Source organism: Rattus rattus, chromosome 3, assembly GCF_011064425.1.
Source record: "Rattus rattus isolate New Zealand chromosome 3, Rrattus_CSIRO_v1, whole genome shotgun sequence".
In the NCBI taxonomy this organism is placed as follows: Eukaryota; Metazoa; Chordata; class Mammalia; order Rodentia; family Muridae; genus Rattus; species Rattus rattus.
Window position 1 is genome coordinate 172,255,030 of NC_046156.1, and position 15,769 is coordinate 172,270,798.

The 15,769-nt window shown below is 40.4% G+C and overlaps 1 protein-coding gene across 1 annotated transcript in view; it reads right to left on the reverse strand.

The window, feature by feature from the left end:
- The window catches only part of Cplane1 (ciliogenesis and planar polarity effector 1), a 97,205-nt gene that overhangs the window by 18,127 nt on the left and 63,309 nt on the right, over nucleotides 1-15,769 (reverse strand). Inside the window, exons 39-43 of the mRNA XM_032898803.1 lie at nucleotides 8,438-8,515; nucleotides 7,346-7,455; nucleotides 6,839-7,031; nucleotides 6,495-6,644; nucleotides 3,855-4,219 (exon numbers count right to left, since the gene is read on the reverse strand). Of these exons, the coding sequence (XP_032754694.1) occupies nucleotides 3,855-4,219; nucleotides 6,495-6,644; nucleotides 6,839-7,031; nucleotides 7,346-7,455; nucleotides 8,438-8,515 (896 nt within the window). The remainder of the gene's footprint in view (nucleotides 1-3,854; nucleotides 4,220-6,494; nucleotides 6,645-6,838; nucleotides 7,032-7,345; nucleotides 7,456-8,437; nucleotides 8,516-15,769) is intronic.

Consider the following 15,769-nt stretch of genomic DNA (forward strand, 5'->3'; position numbering starts at 1 on the left):
AATGGAGGAGTGTTCCTCTTTCTCCACATCCTCGCCAGCATCTGCTGACACCTGAGTTTTTGATCTTAGCCATTCTCACTGGTGTGAGGTGGAATCTCAGGATTTTGATTTGCATTTCCCTGATGACTAAGGATGTTGAACATTTATTTAGGTACTTCTCAGCTATTCATTATTCCAACACTGAGAATTCTTTGATTAGTTCTGTACCCTCTGTTTTTAATAGGGTTATTTGGTTCTCTGGAATCTAACATTTTGAGTTCTTTGTATACATTGGATATTAGCCCTCTATCGGATGTAGGATTCGTAAAGATCTTTTCCCAATCTGTTGGTTGCCATTTTGTTCTATTGACAGTGTCCTTTGCCTTACAGAAGCTTTGCAATTTTATGAGGTCCCATTTGTCGATTCTTGATCTTAGAGCATAAGCCATTGATGTTCTTCTATTCAGGAATTGTTACCCAGTGCCCATGTGTTCTAGACTCTTCCCTACTTTTTCTTCTATTAGTTTGAGTGTATCTGGTTTGATGTGGAGGTCCTTGATCCACTTGGATTTGAGCTTTGTACAGGGAAATAAGAATGGATCGATCTGGATTCTTCTACATACTGACCTTCAGTTGAACCAACACCATTGTTGAAAATGCTATCTTTTTTTCACTGGATGATTTTAGCTCCTTTGTCAAAGATCAAGTAACCATAGGTTTTGGGTTCATTTCTGGGTCTTCAATTCCGTTCCATTGATCTATCTGTCTGTCTCTGTACCAATACCATGCAGTTTTTATCACTATTGCTCTGTAATACTGCTTGAGGTCAGGGAAGGTGATTCCCCAGAAGTTCTTTTATTGTTGAGGATAGTTTTTCGCTATCCTGGGTTTTTTGTTATTCCAAATGGATTTGCAAATTGCTTTTTCTAACTCTATGAAGAACTGAGTTGGAATTTTGATGGAGATTTGCATTGAATCTGTAGATTGCTTTCAGTAAGATGGCCATTTTTACTATATTGATCCTGCCAATCTAGGAGCATGGGAGCTCTTTCCATCTTCTGAGACCTTCAATTTCTTTCTTCAGAGACTTGAAGTTCTTGTCATACAGATCTTTCACTTGCTTGGTTAAAGTCGCACCAAGGTATTTTATGTTATTTGTGACTATTGTGAAGGTTGTCATTTCCCTCATCTCTTTCTCAGCCTGTTTATCCTTTGAGTAGAGGAAGGTTATTGATTTGTTTGAGTTAATTTTATACCTGGCCCACTTTGCTGATGTTGTTTATCAGGCTTAGTAGCTCTCTGGTGGAATTTTTGGGGTCACTTAAGTATACTATCATATCATCTGCAAATAATGATATTTTGATTTCTTCCTTTCCAATTTGTATCCCTTTGACCTCCTTTTGTTGTCTGATTGTTCTGGCTAGGATTTCGAGTACTATCTTGAATAAGTAGCTCATAAGGCAATTGCTGAAGAGAGTCTTTGAAGAAAAGGCTGTCAGGACTACTCGGATGCTCAAGATTCATTTGGACATATCCAAATTTGTGGGTTTTTTTAATCACAACAGCATGCAGGAGTCAGAGACAGGCAGATCTCTAAGTGTGAGGACAGACTGGTCTACAGAAGGAGTTCCAGAACAGCCAGAACTACAGAGAAACCGTGCCTCAAAAAACAAAAATAAAAACAAGTAAACAAAGACACACCATGTAAATACCACAGTACCATTATTAGTAATGATCTAGTCATATTTTATGTGGTTTCACATGTTTAATCCTAACTTTCTTGTATGTAAGGATTAAAAGAACAGTATACATTACCTATTCTGGTAAGAATGTGAAAAAGATTGATTGTTACATGTGCTGATGAAGATTGGAAGAAAGGCAATTCTTGTATACTGTTCATGGGAATGTAGAATAGCCATTATGGAAAATACTATGGAGATTCCTCACAAAGTTAAAAATAGAACTACAATAAAATCTAGCTATCTCATATCCAAATAAATATATAGAAAAGAAACATCTGGGTTCATATGGTCACAGAAGTCCAGAAATGGACTACTTTAGCATAGGTAGCCGTAAAATCTGCCTTGCCTAAGACATCAGATCTAGTGGACATCTTCAGCACCTGCCCCTGGATGACACAGTTTGATCCTAACAACACAAAATGGAAACAACCATGAATGGACAGACGAATAAAGAAAATATAGGACACATGAGACACTTCTATTCAGACACAAAAACCAAAGCCCTGTTACCCCTTCAATCTGGGCAGAACTGAAGATCACTGTGTTACGGAGAGAGAAGCACATGACTTCACTCGGGGCAGTGCAGGGAGTTGTTCTCACAGAAACTGTGAGTCTGGGGAAACTGCGGTGACGGAGGGATGGGGTTGGAAAGACTGACTCAGTCACACAGAAGGCAGGACACTGTGTGCTGCCTCACATCAGGTGACTGCAGGGAACAGTAATGTACTGTACACTTCAGAAACCTGGAACAAAGCGTTTCCTAAAGTTTCATCACAAAGAAGTGATGGATATTTGAGTAGTTGGATTTCATATTACATATACATACCTGCAAATTGGCAAATGGTACTTGATTAATAAGTACAGTTTTTGTTTTTATGTGCAAGTTAAAAAATAAATTTAAAAACACATTCTATAAATTCTTGTTAAAGTGCTACACACTAGCAATTAGACACGCTTGCTAGGTGAGTCAGAGGTGGAACACTCATCCTACAGGCTACTCTGCCTGTCTCTAACATGGTTAATATATCTTTACTGTTTGTTCTTTAGTTGTGATTATATAATTAGATCATCTTCTTCTGTGAAAATTCAAGAGAGCAGCCTGGACTACATCCTAGACTCCATCTCAAGGAAAGGAACTTGTGTGAAATAATTTCTTGCAAGACCTCTTTCCTACTCTAACCCTTGACTTAGTACCTTTCCCCTTACACAGGATGCATCAGAAGCACTGATGGCCTAGTGAATGTCACAGCACTCATGTGGGTTCTCTCCTCCCCATGTGTACTCTGGGGACATAGAAGGACAACAGTGGGGTCATCAGGCTTACTGACAAGTGCCTTCACATACTGTATGAGCTATTTCAAATGTAAAGAGAGCAGTATTTGTGAAGTTACCAGTCTTTAAGAGGAAAAGGACGCTCCACGGAAGGCAGTGTGTCCAAACACACTGGTGTGTAGCTCACACGTCCTTCCCTGCTGGGGAGCACAGGCTCCCTACTACAAAGCTTATGGTGGTTGTTCTCATCTGTGGGACATTTGCCCACCCAGGCAACATCGTCTGATTGTTACTACTTGGGTTATGCTACTGGCACCTAGTGAGTGAAGCCCATGACACTGCCATATATGCCGTAATACACAGAAAGACAGAAGGACCCAGAGCTAGCAGTGGAGCTCACTGGCAGAGCACCTGTCTCACATGCCAATGACCTCAGAACCACAGGAGGAGAAAACATTGCCTGGCACGGTGGTTCTCAACCTTCCTAATGCTGCAACTCCAATACAGTTCCTCATGGTGTGGTGACCTTCAGCCATAAAATTAGTTTCATTTCTACTTCACACCTGTAATTTTGCTACTGTTACTAATTATAATGTAAATATATGTGTTTTCTGATAGTCTTAGGTGACCCCCTGTGAAAGAGTTGTTTAACCACCAAAGGGGTCAGCAACCCACAGGTTGAGAACTGCTGATATAGCCTGTAAACAATACTGAGGTTAAAATTACTGGCTTAAGTTTTTCCCCATTATTCAACAGATATCTAAAATTATATCATACTAATCATTCTATATATCTAATAACTCAATTGCAGCCATCACCTCAGGCTCTCACACACACAATCCCACCAGAAAACAATGGTACCTTTTCCCAGTGTAGATTCAGCACTTCTGGTGCAGGGAAGTCTTGCTCTATATTTTCTGCAATGGCCTGCACTGTTAACAGCTGCTCATCCATCTTCTGAAGCTTGGCAGTAAGATGTTCAAGCTTCTGAGCAGAGGGACTTGGTGTGGGACACACAGCAGGGCTTGAAGGGACACACACAGCAGGGCTTGAAGGGACACATGCAGCAGGGCTTGGAGGGACACACGTATCAGGGCTTGGAGGGGGACACGCAGCAGGGCTTGGAGTGGGACACGCAGGAGAGGCATCCTGTAGCAGGGTCCAAAGCAGGGACTGTTCCGCAGAGTCCAATTTTGTGCTCTGTTCCTTGACCTGGAAGTTTTGTTCTAGGATATCAAAACAGTTATCAAAGAAAGATCAGCATTAATTCTACTAAAGAGAAAAGTAGACATGGATAGTCTCTCACTTTAAGCCAATATACCATTACTTTTCAAATTATTTTATTAAGAAATTTATAAATTCAATTCAGTGTCTACATTGCTGAAATATATCTAAGTAGTAAATTAAAGACCTATACCGTTGGGGATTTAGCTCAGTGGTAGAGCGCTTACCTAGCAAGCTCAAGGCCCTAGGTTCGGTCCCCAACTCCGAAAAAAAGAAAAAAGAGAAAAAAGGAAAAGAAAAAAGATATACCAATGTAATCCCACAAAGCTCTACATACATAGCAATTTGAATGTCACCTTTATACCTTCTTATACAGTTCCTTATGAGCTTTTGAAAACCAACAGCATTCCACAGTGAAAGCCAGACTCAGCACTGGATACTACCGACTCCATGCAGAATGAGACCCTGGAAGACTAACTCATTGTCTCTCTGCTGGACCCTCTTCCCTGGAACCAAGCTGAGGAAGCGGCACTTCCTTGCACCACGTTTCCCAACTCAGGAGCCCGACAGCCAGCTACGGTTGCCCTCCTTCAGATTCCCAAGTAGCATACAACACAGGTGACTGTCCCTCCTCCACGGCTCCATTCTTACCCTGCTTCACTTTGTCTTGAGAATACAGACCTCAAACAGTATCCTAGTTTTCTCCTGTGTAGTCTCTCTCACAGAGCCTACAGGATGTGATAGAAACACAAAATGATACTGTTACTTTTCTTCCCATGTATCTCTATGCCTTCACTTTAGAGGTCTACGTGTTTCAATATGTCTAACAATGGCAGTCTTCTTCCACCTCCAAACCTTCAGCTCTTGCTACTGCTTTCAACAAATACTACATCTGCCTCTAAGCATGGTGAACATCCCAAACCCATCAGGCTCACAAAACTGTACTACTGCAGCCAATCAGACTCAATCACAGTGCAGGGAACCATCACTGTTGGTATGTCCTTTAAACAGCCTGTCCTCTCAGGAGGACATCTGATGCTATGCTGCTCAAGAGTGTCATTAGCCGTCCCTCACAGCACTTACAAGCTGTGTCCTATCATCCCTTACTCCTCTGTCTTCCTTTCCACAGTCACTGTCCACAGGCTGACAATCTGCAATTACTTTGTCACTCCTAGTATTGGGTCTCTAAATAATTACACAATGAGAAGCCCATAAAAAACAGATTTTTGCCTACTGCATTTAGCTCATAGAAGTTCTATGAAATTCAAGTTTCACAATGAAGTGCTCTGAAAAATAAGAATTATAAACAAATATAAATAGTACTTTTTGATAGTTTCTGGCCCTAGTCCTGGTTAGGCCTTCCCAAGAGAAGATGCTGTCAGTGCTGATCTTTCCCTGCTTACCCCTGGGTCAGCTGACGGTCATATTTTTTATTATCTATTAATCCTATTTCTCACAGCCTGAAGTGCTGCTTCTAATCTCCCTCGGGAAGGATCTGGTGCACAAAGACTTAAAGGAAAAAATACAGCAGAAACCATGGCCTTGGCAGGTAAGGAAAGAAGCTGGTTGAATTTAGAAATATATATGCTTATACATGCACACATAGGCATGAGCAATTAATGAAAAAGAGTCCATGAATTTGAAAGAGACCAAGGAAGGGAATATGGGAGGATTTGAAGAGAGAAAAGAGATAGGAAATGATATAATTATATTATAATCTCAAAAATGAAAGAAAAAACCCAAAAACCTAAATTACTAGTTGGCTACCATGTACATGTATTTACTATGCACTATTATAGAATTTCCTACACATATGCTTTACCGTGTGTGTGTGTGTGTGTGTGTGTGTGTGTTGGGCAGAGTGGGAAGTGTGAATGAAGGTCATAGGATACTTAGAGAGTTGGTTCTCTCCTCCTCTTTTGCAATCTGTGGTTGAACTCAAGTTATCAGGCTTGAAAGTGTAATGATTTTACTGGCTCTGAATTTCCCTTCTTTTCAAAGATGAGAATTCCTTAAAAACATCAAAATATTAAAAGGACTCTGAAAGACGTTTATTTTCAGCCTTATTACCTTGTGAAAGGTGTGCACAAGTAGATCTGAAGTCTTCTTGCAAACTACAAAGGGTCCCAGGCTTGGAGCCCTAGCTGTACCTCATTTATATACCTGACCTCTTTCTCTTTTCAAGGGCTTGTGCAATCACAACACAAGTAGCAACATGTCTTTCTTGGGTAAGGAATGCATGCAGGACGGGCCATGCAGTACACCCTAGGTATTTACCTCCACCCTGTTGCTGGTCGGATGGCATCACGGAGAGAATCTCTGGCTCCTTTGCTTCCATAACACTTTTTCTCCAGCTTTCCCCATCCTGACAGGATTGAGTCATTTTTGCGGGTTCAGAAATTAAACTCAGAGTAGAACCTGCAGATTCTATGAAGCACACACAAGCGTTGAGGGTAAATGTACGAGCCTGGCATCAGGAAAGCTAATAGAGCATTTCTAAATGGTAACAGAAGCATGCTACAGGGCAGGGGGTCTACAGAAGGTCTAGAAGACAAGGGTAAGAACAATGGTGCTAAGGACATTTAGCATTTTTAATTTGTTTTAAAGTAAGAAAAGATTACCTTGCCTCTGAGGAGGCTGAGGGGGAGCAGTACTGACAACTGAAGCTGCCATGCAGTGTAACTCTGCAGACGATGGGGCTTCTGGAGGATGGCTCTGCTGCTTGGCAACGTCATCTGAAGGCTCTTCACTGGCAGGCAATCCCAACAGGTCATCAGCTTCAATGTCAATCACATCTATATACGTGTGTCTAGCCTGGTTAATACAGATTAGTCAATCACTCTTTTTTTTTTTTTTTACTTTAGATGACCATGAAAGGGGTGATGGTAGTGATAATTCATCGCTCCTCTTATTAACAATATGTATGGCTAACTTGGAGAAAGCAGCACCAAGTAGGTTTTAGTTTACAGTACTATAGGGCCTAACACGTAAACTAATTTATTTATTTTTTTTTTACAAAACTACTCAATTTTTACATTCATTTCAACCATAAAGTGGGATACTATATGGATGACCATAATAAGTTTTGACACATGGTTGTTATTAATGTATAGACCATGGCTAATTACCATAGGAGGTGGGGATGGAGACAAAGGTTTCTCTGATATTCCGGTGGGAAGTCTGGCATTTAGATATATGTCTGGAATTAAAAGCTGTGGAACATTCAAAGGTTCATGGCCTGGAAGTAAAGGAAAGAAAATCAGAAATGTTAAAAATGTCTGTAGTTGTTAAGTTTTAAGAATATGTTTGCAACAAACCACATAAAACATCTATTTCTTAAAAATCTAAATAGAAACTTCTTAGCTATAAATAGATTAAAGAAAATTAAGCTGCCAGGTAGTGGGGGTGCACACCTTTAAGCAGGAGGCAGAGGCAGAGGCAGGTGGATCTCTGTGAGTTCGAGGCTAGCCTGGTCTACAAAGTGAGTTCCAGGACAGTGAGGGATAGATAGAAATTCTATCTGAGAAAAAAAACAAAACAAAACAATTCTAGTCTAAGGGTGATTTTCTATAGGAAAATTTATGATCAAAGACAAAAGATCAACTTTTGTGAATAACATATATGGGCAATAAGCATGTAAAAGTGTAAAGAATACAATTTCCTATCTCTATTTCCAATAATTATTTTACTTAAGAGAAACATATATATTAGCTACATTTTTTAAACTTTCAATAGTTTATTTTCACAGAAATATAATTCATACTCTTATAGTAATCACAGGGCTCACTGCTAACTTTTACAGTTGAAAATGCTTTAACATCTGCATTTCACTGGTTGACTGCTTCTTATTCAATAGTAAATAAAGAGGCTGACACTACAGAGGTGAGCAGACGGCTGAACTCTGGGCTTTTAGTCTAAGACTCAAATCCACTTTGTTAGCATTTTATTTTTTTAATAAAGTATTACTTTAAATATATATGTAAAATGGAATTCATGTCATATTGGCTTTACTGAAAAACTGCTCACAAAGATGGTAACTTAATCCCAGCTCATCTTTTAAAACCAAGGGGGGGGGCAAGACTGTTTCAACTGCCAGTCTATCTCTGTGAAGCCGCTTCTTTGGTAAACTGTCTTTTCTAAGGGAGAGGGGGTCTTTAACTTTGGCAATAATGCAGACATAACCAGTAAGTCAACTTACTCTCAAAGAACAAAGAACTCACCTGAATTTGTAGAAATGACTTGCTGAGTTTTATTACTTTCAGAATCAACTTCTTGGGAAGTACCTTCTTTATCTTGTGCTAAATTCAGATATATGAGGGAAAAAGAAAAACCAGAAAAAGAATTTTATAAACAAGAAAATTAAATATATAAATGCAGATAATTAGAGAGTATATGTAAAAGGTAGTGAGAAAATAGATTGCCAGCTTAACTTAAGTTTTATTTTATTTAATGCTGAGACATGGTCTTACTCCACATCCCTGACTGACCTGGAACTCATTACGGTGGTCAGGTCAGCCACAGACTCACAGATATCCCCTGCCTCTGCCTCCTGAGTGCTGGGTTTAAAAGCATGAGACACTATGCCAGAGACGATCCTAATCCACCAGGAGTGGTGGTGCATGCTCTTAATCCCAGCACTCAGGAGCAGAGGCAGATGAATCTCTGAGACCACATCGGGGTCTACACAGGCAGTGCTAGGCCAGCTAGGGCCATTACAGTGAGAGCCTGTCTCACACTACCCCAACCCAAAAAAAAGAAGAAAGAAAACAGCTCTAAAAACTGCCTAACACATCAATGCACTCAATAATCAGAAGCTGGTTGAATATCTAATGGCATGACTAGAAAGGAATATGTTTACAGAATACTCTTGTCAATAGAAGAGAATGTATAATATAAGTAGAAATCAAAGGAAATGCACCCAATGGAATCCTGAACACAGGCTAGTTGGTCATTTCAGATACGACGTAACTATAACAAGTTCCATGCCATCCAATTTTCTTAAACAGATGTAAACAACTGTGTAACAACATAGTATTATTACATAATATAAAGTATTTTAAACATCACTTCTTAATTACCATTTATTTTATTAGTATGCATAAACTAAGCAAGAATAGAACCCCCGTTGAAGGAATCAGAGAAAGAACTGGAAGAGCTTGAAGGGGCTCAAGACCCCATATGTACAACAATGCCAAGCAACCAGAGCTTCCAGGGACTAAGCCACTACCTAAAGACTATACATGGACTGACCCTGGACTCTGACCTCATAGGTAGCAGTGAATATCCTAGTAAGAGCACCAGTGGAAGGGGAAGCCCTGGGTCCTGCTAAGACTGAACCCCCAGTGAACTAGACTGTTGGGGGGAGGGTGGCAATGGGGGGAGGGTGGGGAGGGGAATACCCATAAGGAAGGGGAGGGGGGAGGGGGATGGTTGCCCGGAAACCGGGAAAAGGAATAACACTCGAAATGTATATAAGAAATACTCAAGTTAATAAAAAAAAAAAAAAAAGCTTATCCAAAAAATAAATAAATAAATAAAAAATAAAAAAAATAAACTAAGCAATAATATTAACACACACATGCATCACTTTCAACACTGCTGTAGGTGTATTAAGATGTAAATACAGTACAAAGGTACAACTTGTTAGGATACATTGTGAGAATGTCTAAAGATAACTGGAAAAAATAGCACTGGGCCTTCCAGTCTGAACCAGTGCACTAGCAGAGTCCCACAACACCCAGAGGGAGTCCTACTCCCAGGTGCTCTAACATGCTCAGGATCAGAGCTGAGGAGGCCACAACATCTGACCCAACATCCAGACTAACCGGGACTGCCAGGATCTACGGGCACAGGAACCCGTTTCTATCCAGCCTGAACCAGTGTCCAGTGCCCTGAGCAGACCTTGGGTACTGGTTCTGTACCCACTCCTACAAAACCCAGAGGAAGCCGGACTCCCAGCTGCTCTGAAACACCCAGGATCACAAGAAAGGCCACAACATCTGCCCCAACACCCACCTCAACACCAGAGTAACTGGGTCCCCCAGGATCCAGGTACACAGGAACCCCCACCCAGCACGGGTTCCTTCCAGTCTGAACCAGTACCCTGGGCAGACCTTGGCCACTGGTTCCCCACCAAATACCACAACACCTAGAGAAATGCTGATTCCCAGGTGCCCTAAAACACCCAGGATCATAGGTGCTCTGAAACACTCAGGATCACAGGATCACAGAGGAAGAAGCTCGACTCCCAGGAAATTGGACACAACCAGAATCTCAGGATCCCAGGATCCCAGAATTATAGGATCACAGAGACAGCTGGTCTCTGAGGAGTTTTGACACAACCAAGATCACAGGAGGGACAGGCTGCAGTCAGAGACAGCAAGGACAGGTAACATTAGAGATAAACAGATGACGAGAGGCAAGTGCAAGAACATAAGCAACAGAAAACAATGTTACATGGCATCATGAGAACCCAGTTCTCCCACGACAGCAAGTCCTTGATACTCAATCACACTGGTAAATACACAATGAGAAGACCAAACCTAAGGATAATAGGTATAGAAGAGAGTGAAGACTCCCAACTTAAAGGGCCAGTAAATATCTTCAACAAAATCATAGAAGAAAACTTCCCTAACCTAAAGAAAGAGATGCCCATAGACATACAAGAAGCCTACAGAACTCCAAATAGATTGGACCAGAAAAGAAACACCTCCCGTCACATAATAGTCAAAACACCAAATGCACGAAACAAAGAAAGAATATTAAAAGCAGTAAGGGGAAAAGGTCAAGTAACATAGAAAGGCAGACCTATCAGAATCACACCAGAGTTCTCACCAGACTATGAAAGCCAGAAGATCCTAGACAGATGTCATACAGACCCTAAGAGAACACAAATGGCAGCCCAGGCCACTATACTCACCAAAACTCTCAATTAACATAGATGGAGAAACCAAGATATTCCATGACAAAATCAAATTTACACAATATCTTTCTACAAATCCAGCCCTACAAAGAATAATAGATGGAAAACTGAACACAAAGCGGGAAACTACACGCTAGGAAAAGGAATCTTCTTTCAACAAGCCCAAAAGAAGATAGCCACATAAATATAATTCCTCCTCTAACAACAAACGTAACAGAAAGCAACACTCACTATTCCTTACTATCTCTTTTTTTGTTGTTTGTTTGTTTGTTTTGCCACGAGGTATGTTTTATTTTCATCAATCATACAAATAATTTTCTATACTATCCCAAGGCAAACCAGTGAAATTTGGCAGTCCGATTAGTGAGAGTCCCCTTCAGAGACCCACGGGCCGTGGCATCGGCGCGCAGTGCCCGGGTTCACAGCGCAGCTTGTGGCTCGAGTCCATCTTGCAGGTGGCTCTTCCTCCACATCACGAGGGGATCTTGGAGATAAAGGGGTGGGATGGGGAAATCTTCCTAGACTTTTAGGAGATTTCACTCCTCTTTTCCTGTTCAATGGTCTCTTTGGTCGGCAGGGTGTTCTTTTCCTGTGTCTCAGTTTTCTTCAGCTTGGCCTTATCAAAGCTGGCGATTTCCCCCATGTCTGGCCTTACTATCTCTTAACATCAATAGACTGAATTGCCCAATAAAAAGACATAGACTAATGGACTGGATAGGGAAAGAGGACCCAGCATTTTGCTACATACAAAAAATTCACCTCAGTGACAAAGACAGACACCACCTCAGAGTAAAAGGTGGGAAAATTTTTTTCCAAGAAAACGGTCCCAACAAACAAGCTGGAGTAGCCATTCTAATATGGAATAAAATCGACTTTAAACCAAAAGTTAACAAAGAGACAAGAAAGGACAATATACTTGTCAAAGGAAAAATCTACTAAGATATACTTTCAATTCTGAACATCTATGCTCCAAATTCAAGGGCACCCTCATTCATAAAAGGAACTTTACTAAAGCGCAAAGCACGCATAGCACCTCATAAAATAATAGGGGGAGACTACAACACCCCACTCTCATCAGTGGACAGTTTATGGAAACAGAAATTAAACAGAGACACAGAGAAACTAACAAAAGTTATGAACCATCCCTGACTTCAAGCAGTATTACAGAGCAATAGTCATAATAAAAACTGTATGGTATTGGTACAGAGACAGGCAGATAGATCAGTGGAACAGAATTGAAGACCCAGAAATGAACCCACGCACCGATAGACACTTGATCTTTGACAAAGGAGTTAAAACCATCCAATGGAAGAAAGATAGCATTTTCAACAAATGGAGCTGGTTCAACTGGAGGTCAGCATGTAGAAGAATGCAGATCGATCCATTCTTATCACCATGTACAAAGCTTAAGTCCAAGTGGATCAAGGACCTCCACATCAAACCAGACACACACAAACTAATAGAAGAAAAACTAGGGAAGCATCTGGAACACATGGGCACTGGAAAAAAATTTCCTGAACAAAACACCAATGGCTTATGCTCTAAGATTAAGAATCGACAAATGGGATCTCATAAAACTGCAAAGCTTCTGTAAGGCAAAGGACACTGTGGTTAGGACAAAACGGCAACCAACAGATTGGGAAAAGATCTTTACCAATTCTACATCTGATAGAGGGCTAATAGCCAAAATATACAAAGAACTCAGGAAGATAGACTCCAGAGAGCCAGATAAGCCTATTTAAAAAATGGGGTACGGAGCTAAACAAAAAATTTTCAGCTGAGGAATATCAAATGGCTGAGAAGTACCTAAAGAAATGTTCAACATCCTTAGTCATCAGGGAAATGCAAATCGAAACAACCCTGAAATTCTACCTCACACAAGTCAGAATGGCTAAGATCAAAATCTCAGTGACAGCAAATGCTGGCTGAGGATGTGGAGAAAGAGGAACACTCCTCCATTGTTGGTGGAATTGCTAACTGGTACAACCACTCTGGAAATCAGTCTGGAGGTTCCTCAGAAAACTGGACATTCCACTACCTGAGGACCCAGCTATATTTCTCTTGGGCATATACCCAAAAGATGCTCCAACAAATAACAAAGACACAAGCTCCACTATGTTCATAGCAGCCTTATTTATAATAGCCAGAAGCTAGAAAGAACCCAGATACCCTTCAACAGAGGAATGGATTAAAAACATATGGTACATCTACACAATGGAGTACTACTCAGCTATCAAAAACAATGACTTCATGAAATTCATAGGCAAATGGAATAAACTAGAAAGTATCATCCTGAGTGAGGTTACTCAATCACAGAAAAACACACTTGGTATGCACTCATTGATAAGTGGATTATTAGCCAAAAAGCTCAAATTACCCAAGATGCAATCCACAGACCACAGGAAGCTCAAGAAGAAGGATGACCAAAATGCGGATGCTCCCACTCCTTCTTAAAAGGGGGAAAAATATCCATAGGAGGGGATATGGAAGTAAAGTTCACAGCAGCAACTCAAGGAATGGCCATTCAGAGCCTGACCCATATGTGGCCCATGTGTATACAGCCACCAAAACTAGATAAGATTGATGAAGCTATAAAATGTATGCTGAAAGGGACCAGATATAGATCTCTCCTGAGAGACACATCCAGAGCATGTCCAATACAGAGGTCAATGCTAGCAGCAAACCACTGAACTAAGAATAGGATGCCCTTGGGGGGAATTAGAGGAAGTATTGAAAGAGTTGAAGGAGTTTGCAACCCCATAAAAACAACAATGCCAACCAGCCAGAGCTTCTAGGGACTAAACCACTATCGAAAGACTACACATGGACTGACCCAGGGCTCCAACTGCATATGTAGCAGAGAATAGTCTTGTTGGGGCATCAGGGAAAGGGGAAGCCCTTGGTCCTGCCAAGGTTGGACCCCCAGTGCAGGGGAATATGGTGGGGCAATAAGGGGGATATAGGTGAATACCCGTATAGGGGAGGGGGAGGGGAGGGAATGGGGAATTATGGACAGGAAACAGGGAAGGGGAATAACCTTTGAAATGTAAGTAAAGAAATATATCTAATAAAAAAGTTTTTTAAAAAAAGTTATGAACCAAAAGGATTTAACAGATCTCTATAGAACATTTCACCCTAAAACAAAAGAATATACCTTCTTCTCAACAACTCATGGTACCTTCTCCAAAACTGACCATTTAATTGGTCACAAAACAGGCCTCAACAGATACAAGAAGACTGAAATAACCTCTTGCATCCTATCAGATCACCACGGACTAAGGCTGGTCTTCATTAACAACAAACAGAAAGCCCATATACACATGGAAGTTGAACATCACTTTACTCAATGATAACTTGCTCAAGAAAGAAATAAAGAAGTTAAAGACTTTAGAATTTAATGAAAATGAAGACACAACAAACCAAACTTATGGGACACAATGAAAGCAGTGCTAAGAGAAAAACTCATAGCTCTGAGTGCCTTCAAAAAGAAATTGGAGAGAGCATACACTAGCAGCTTGATAGCACACCTGAAAGCTCTAGAACAAAAAGAAGCAAATACACCCAAAAGGAGTAGACAGCAGGAAATAATCAAACTCACATCTGAAATCAACCAAGTAGAAACAAAAAGAATCAACAAAACTAGGAGCTGGTTCTTCGAGAAAAATCAACAAGATAGATAAACCCTTAGCCACACTAACCAGAGGGCACAGAGAGTGTATCCAAATTAACAAAAACAGAAATTGAAAAGGGAGACATAAGAACAGAATCTGAGGAAATTCAAAAAATTATCAGATCCTACTACAAAAACCTATACTCAACAAAACTGGAAAATCTGGAGGAAACAGACAATTTTCTAGACAAATACCAGGTACCAAAGTTAAATCAGGATCAGATAAACCATCTAAACAGTCCCATAACTCCTAAAGAAATAGAAGCAGTCATTAAAAGTTTCCCAACCAAAAATAGCCCAGATGGGTTTAGTGCAGAATTCTATCATACCTTCAGAGGAGACCTAATACCAATACTCTTCAAACTATTCCACAAAATAAAAACAGAGGGAAGACTACCCAATTCCTTCTATGAAGCCACAATTATGCTTATACCAAAACCACACAAAGACCCAACAAAGAAAGAGAACTTCAGACCAATTTCCCTTATGAATATTGACCCAAAGACACTCAATAAAATTCTCGCAAACTGAATCCAAGAACACATCAAAACTATCATCCATCATGATCAAGAAGGCTTCATCCCAGGGATGCAGGGATGGTTGAATATATGAAAATCCATCAATGCAAACCACTATATAAATAAACTCAAAGAAGAAAAACCACACAATCATTTCATTAGATGCTGAGAAATCATTTGACAAAATTCAATACCCCTTCATGATAAAAGTCCTGGAAAGACCAGGAATTCAAGGCTCATACCTTAACATAGAAAAAGCAATATACCATTAGCCAACGTCAAACTAAATGGAGAGAAACTTGAACCAATTCCACTAAAATCAGGGACTAAACAAGGCTGCCCACTCTCTCCCTACTTATTCAATATAGTACTCGAAGTCCTAGCCAGAGCAATCATACAACAAAAAGAGGTCAAAGGGATACAAATTGGAAAGGAAGAAGTC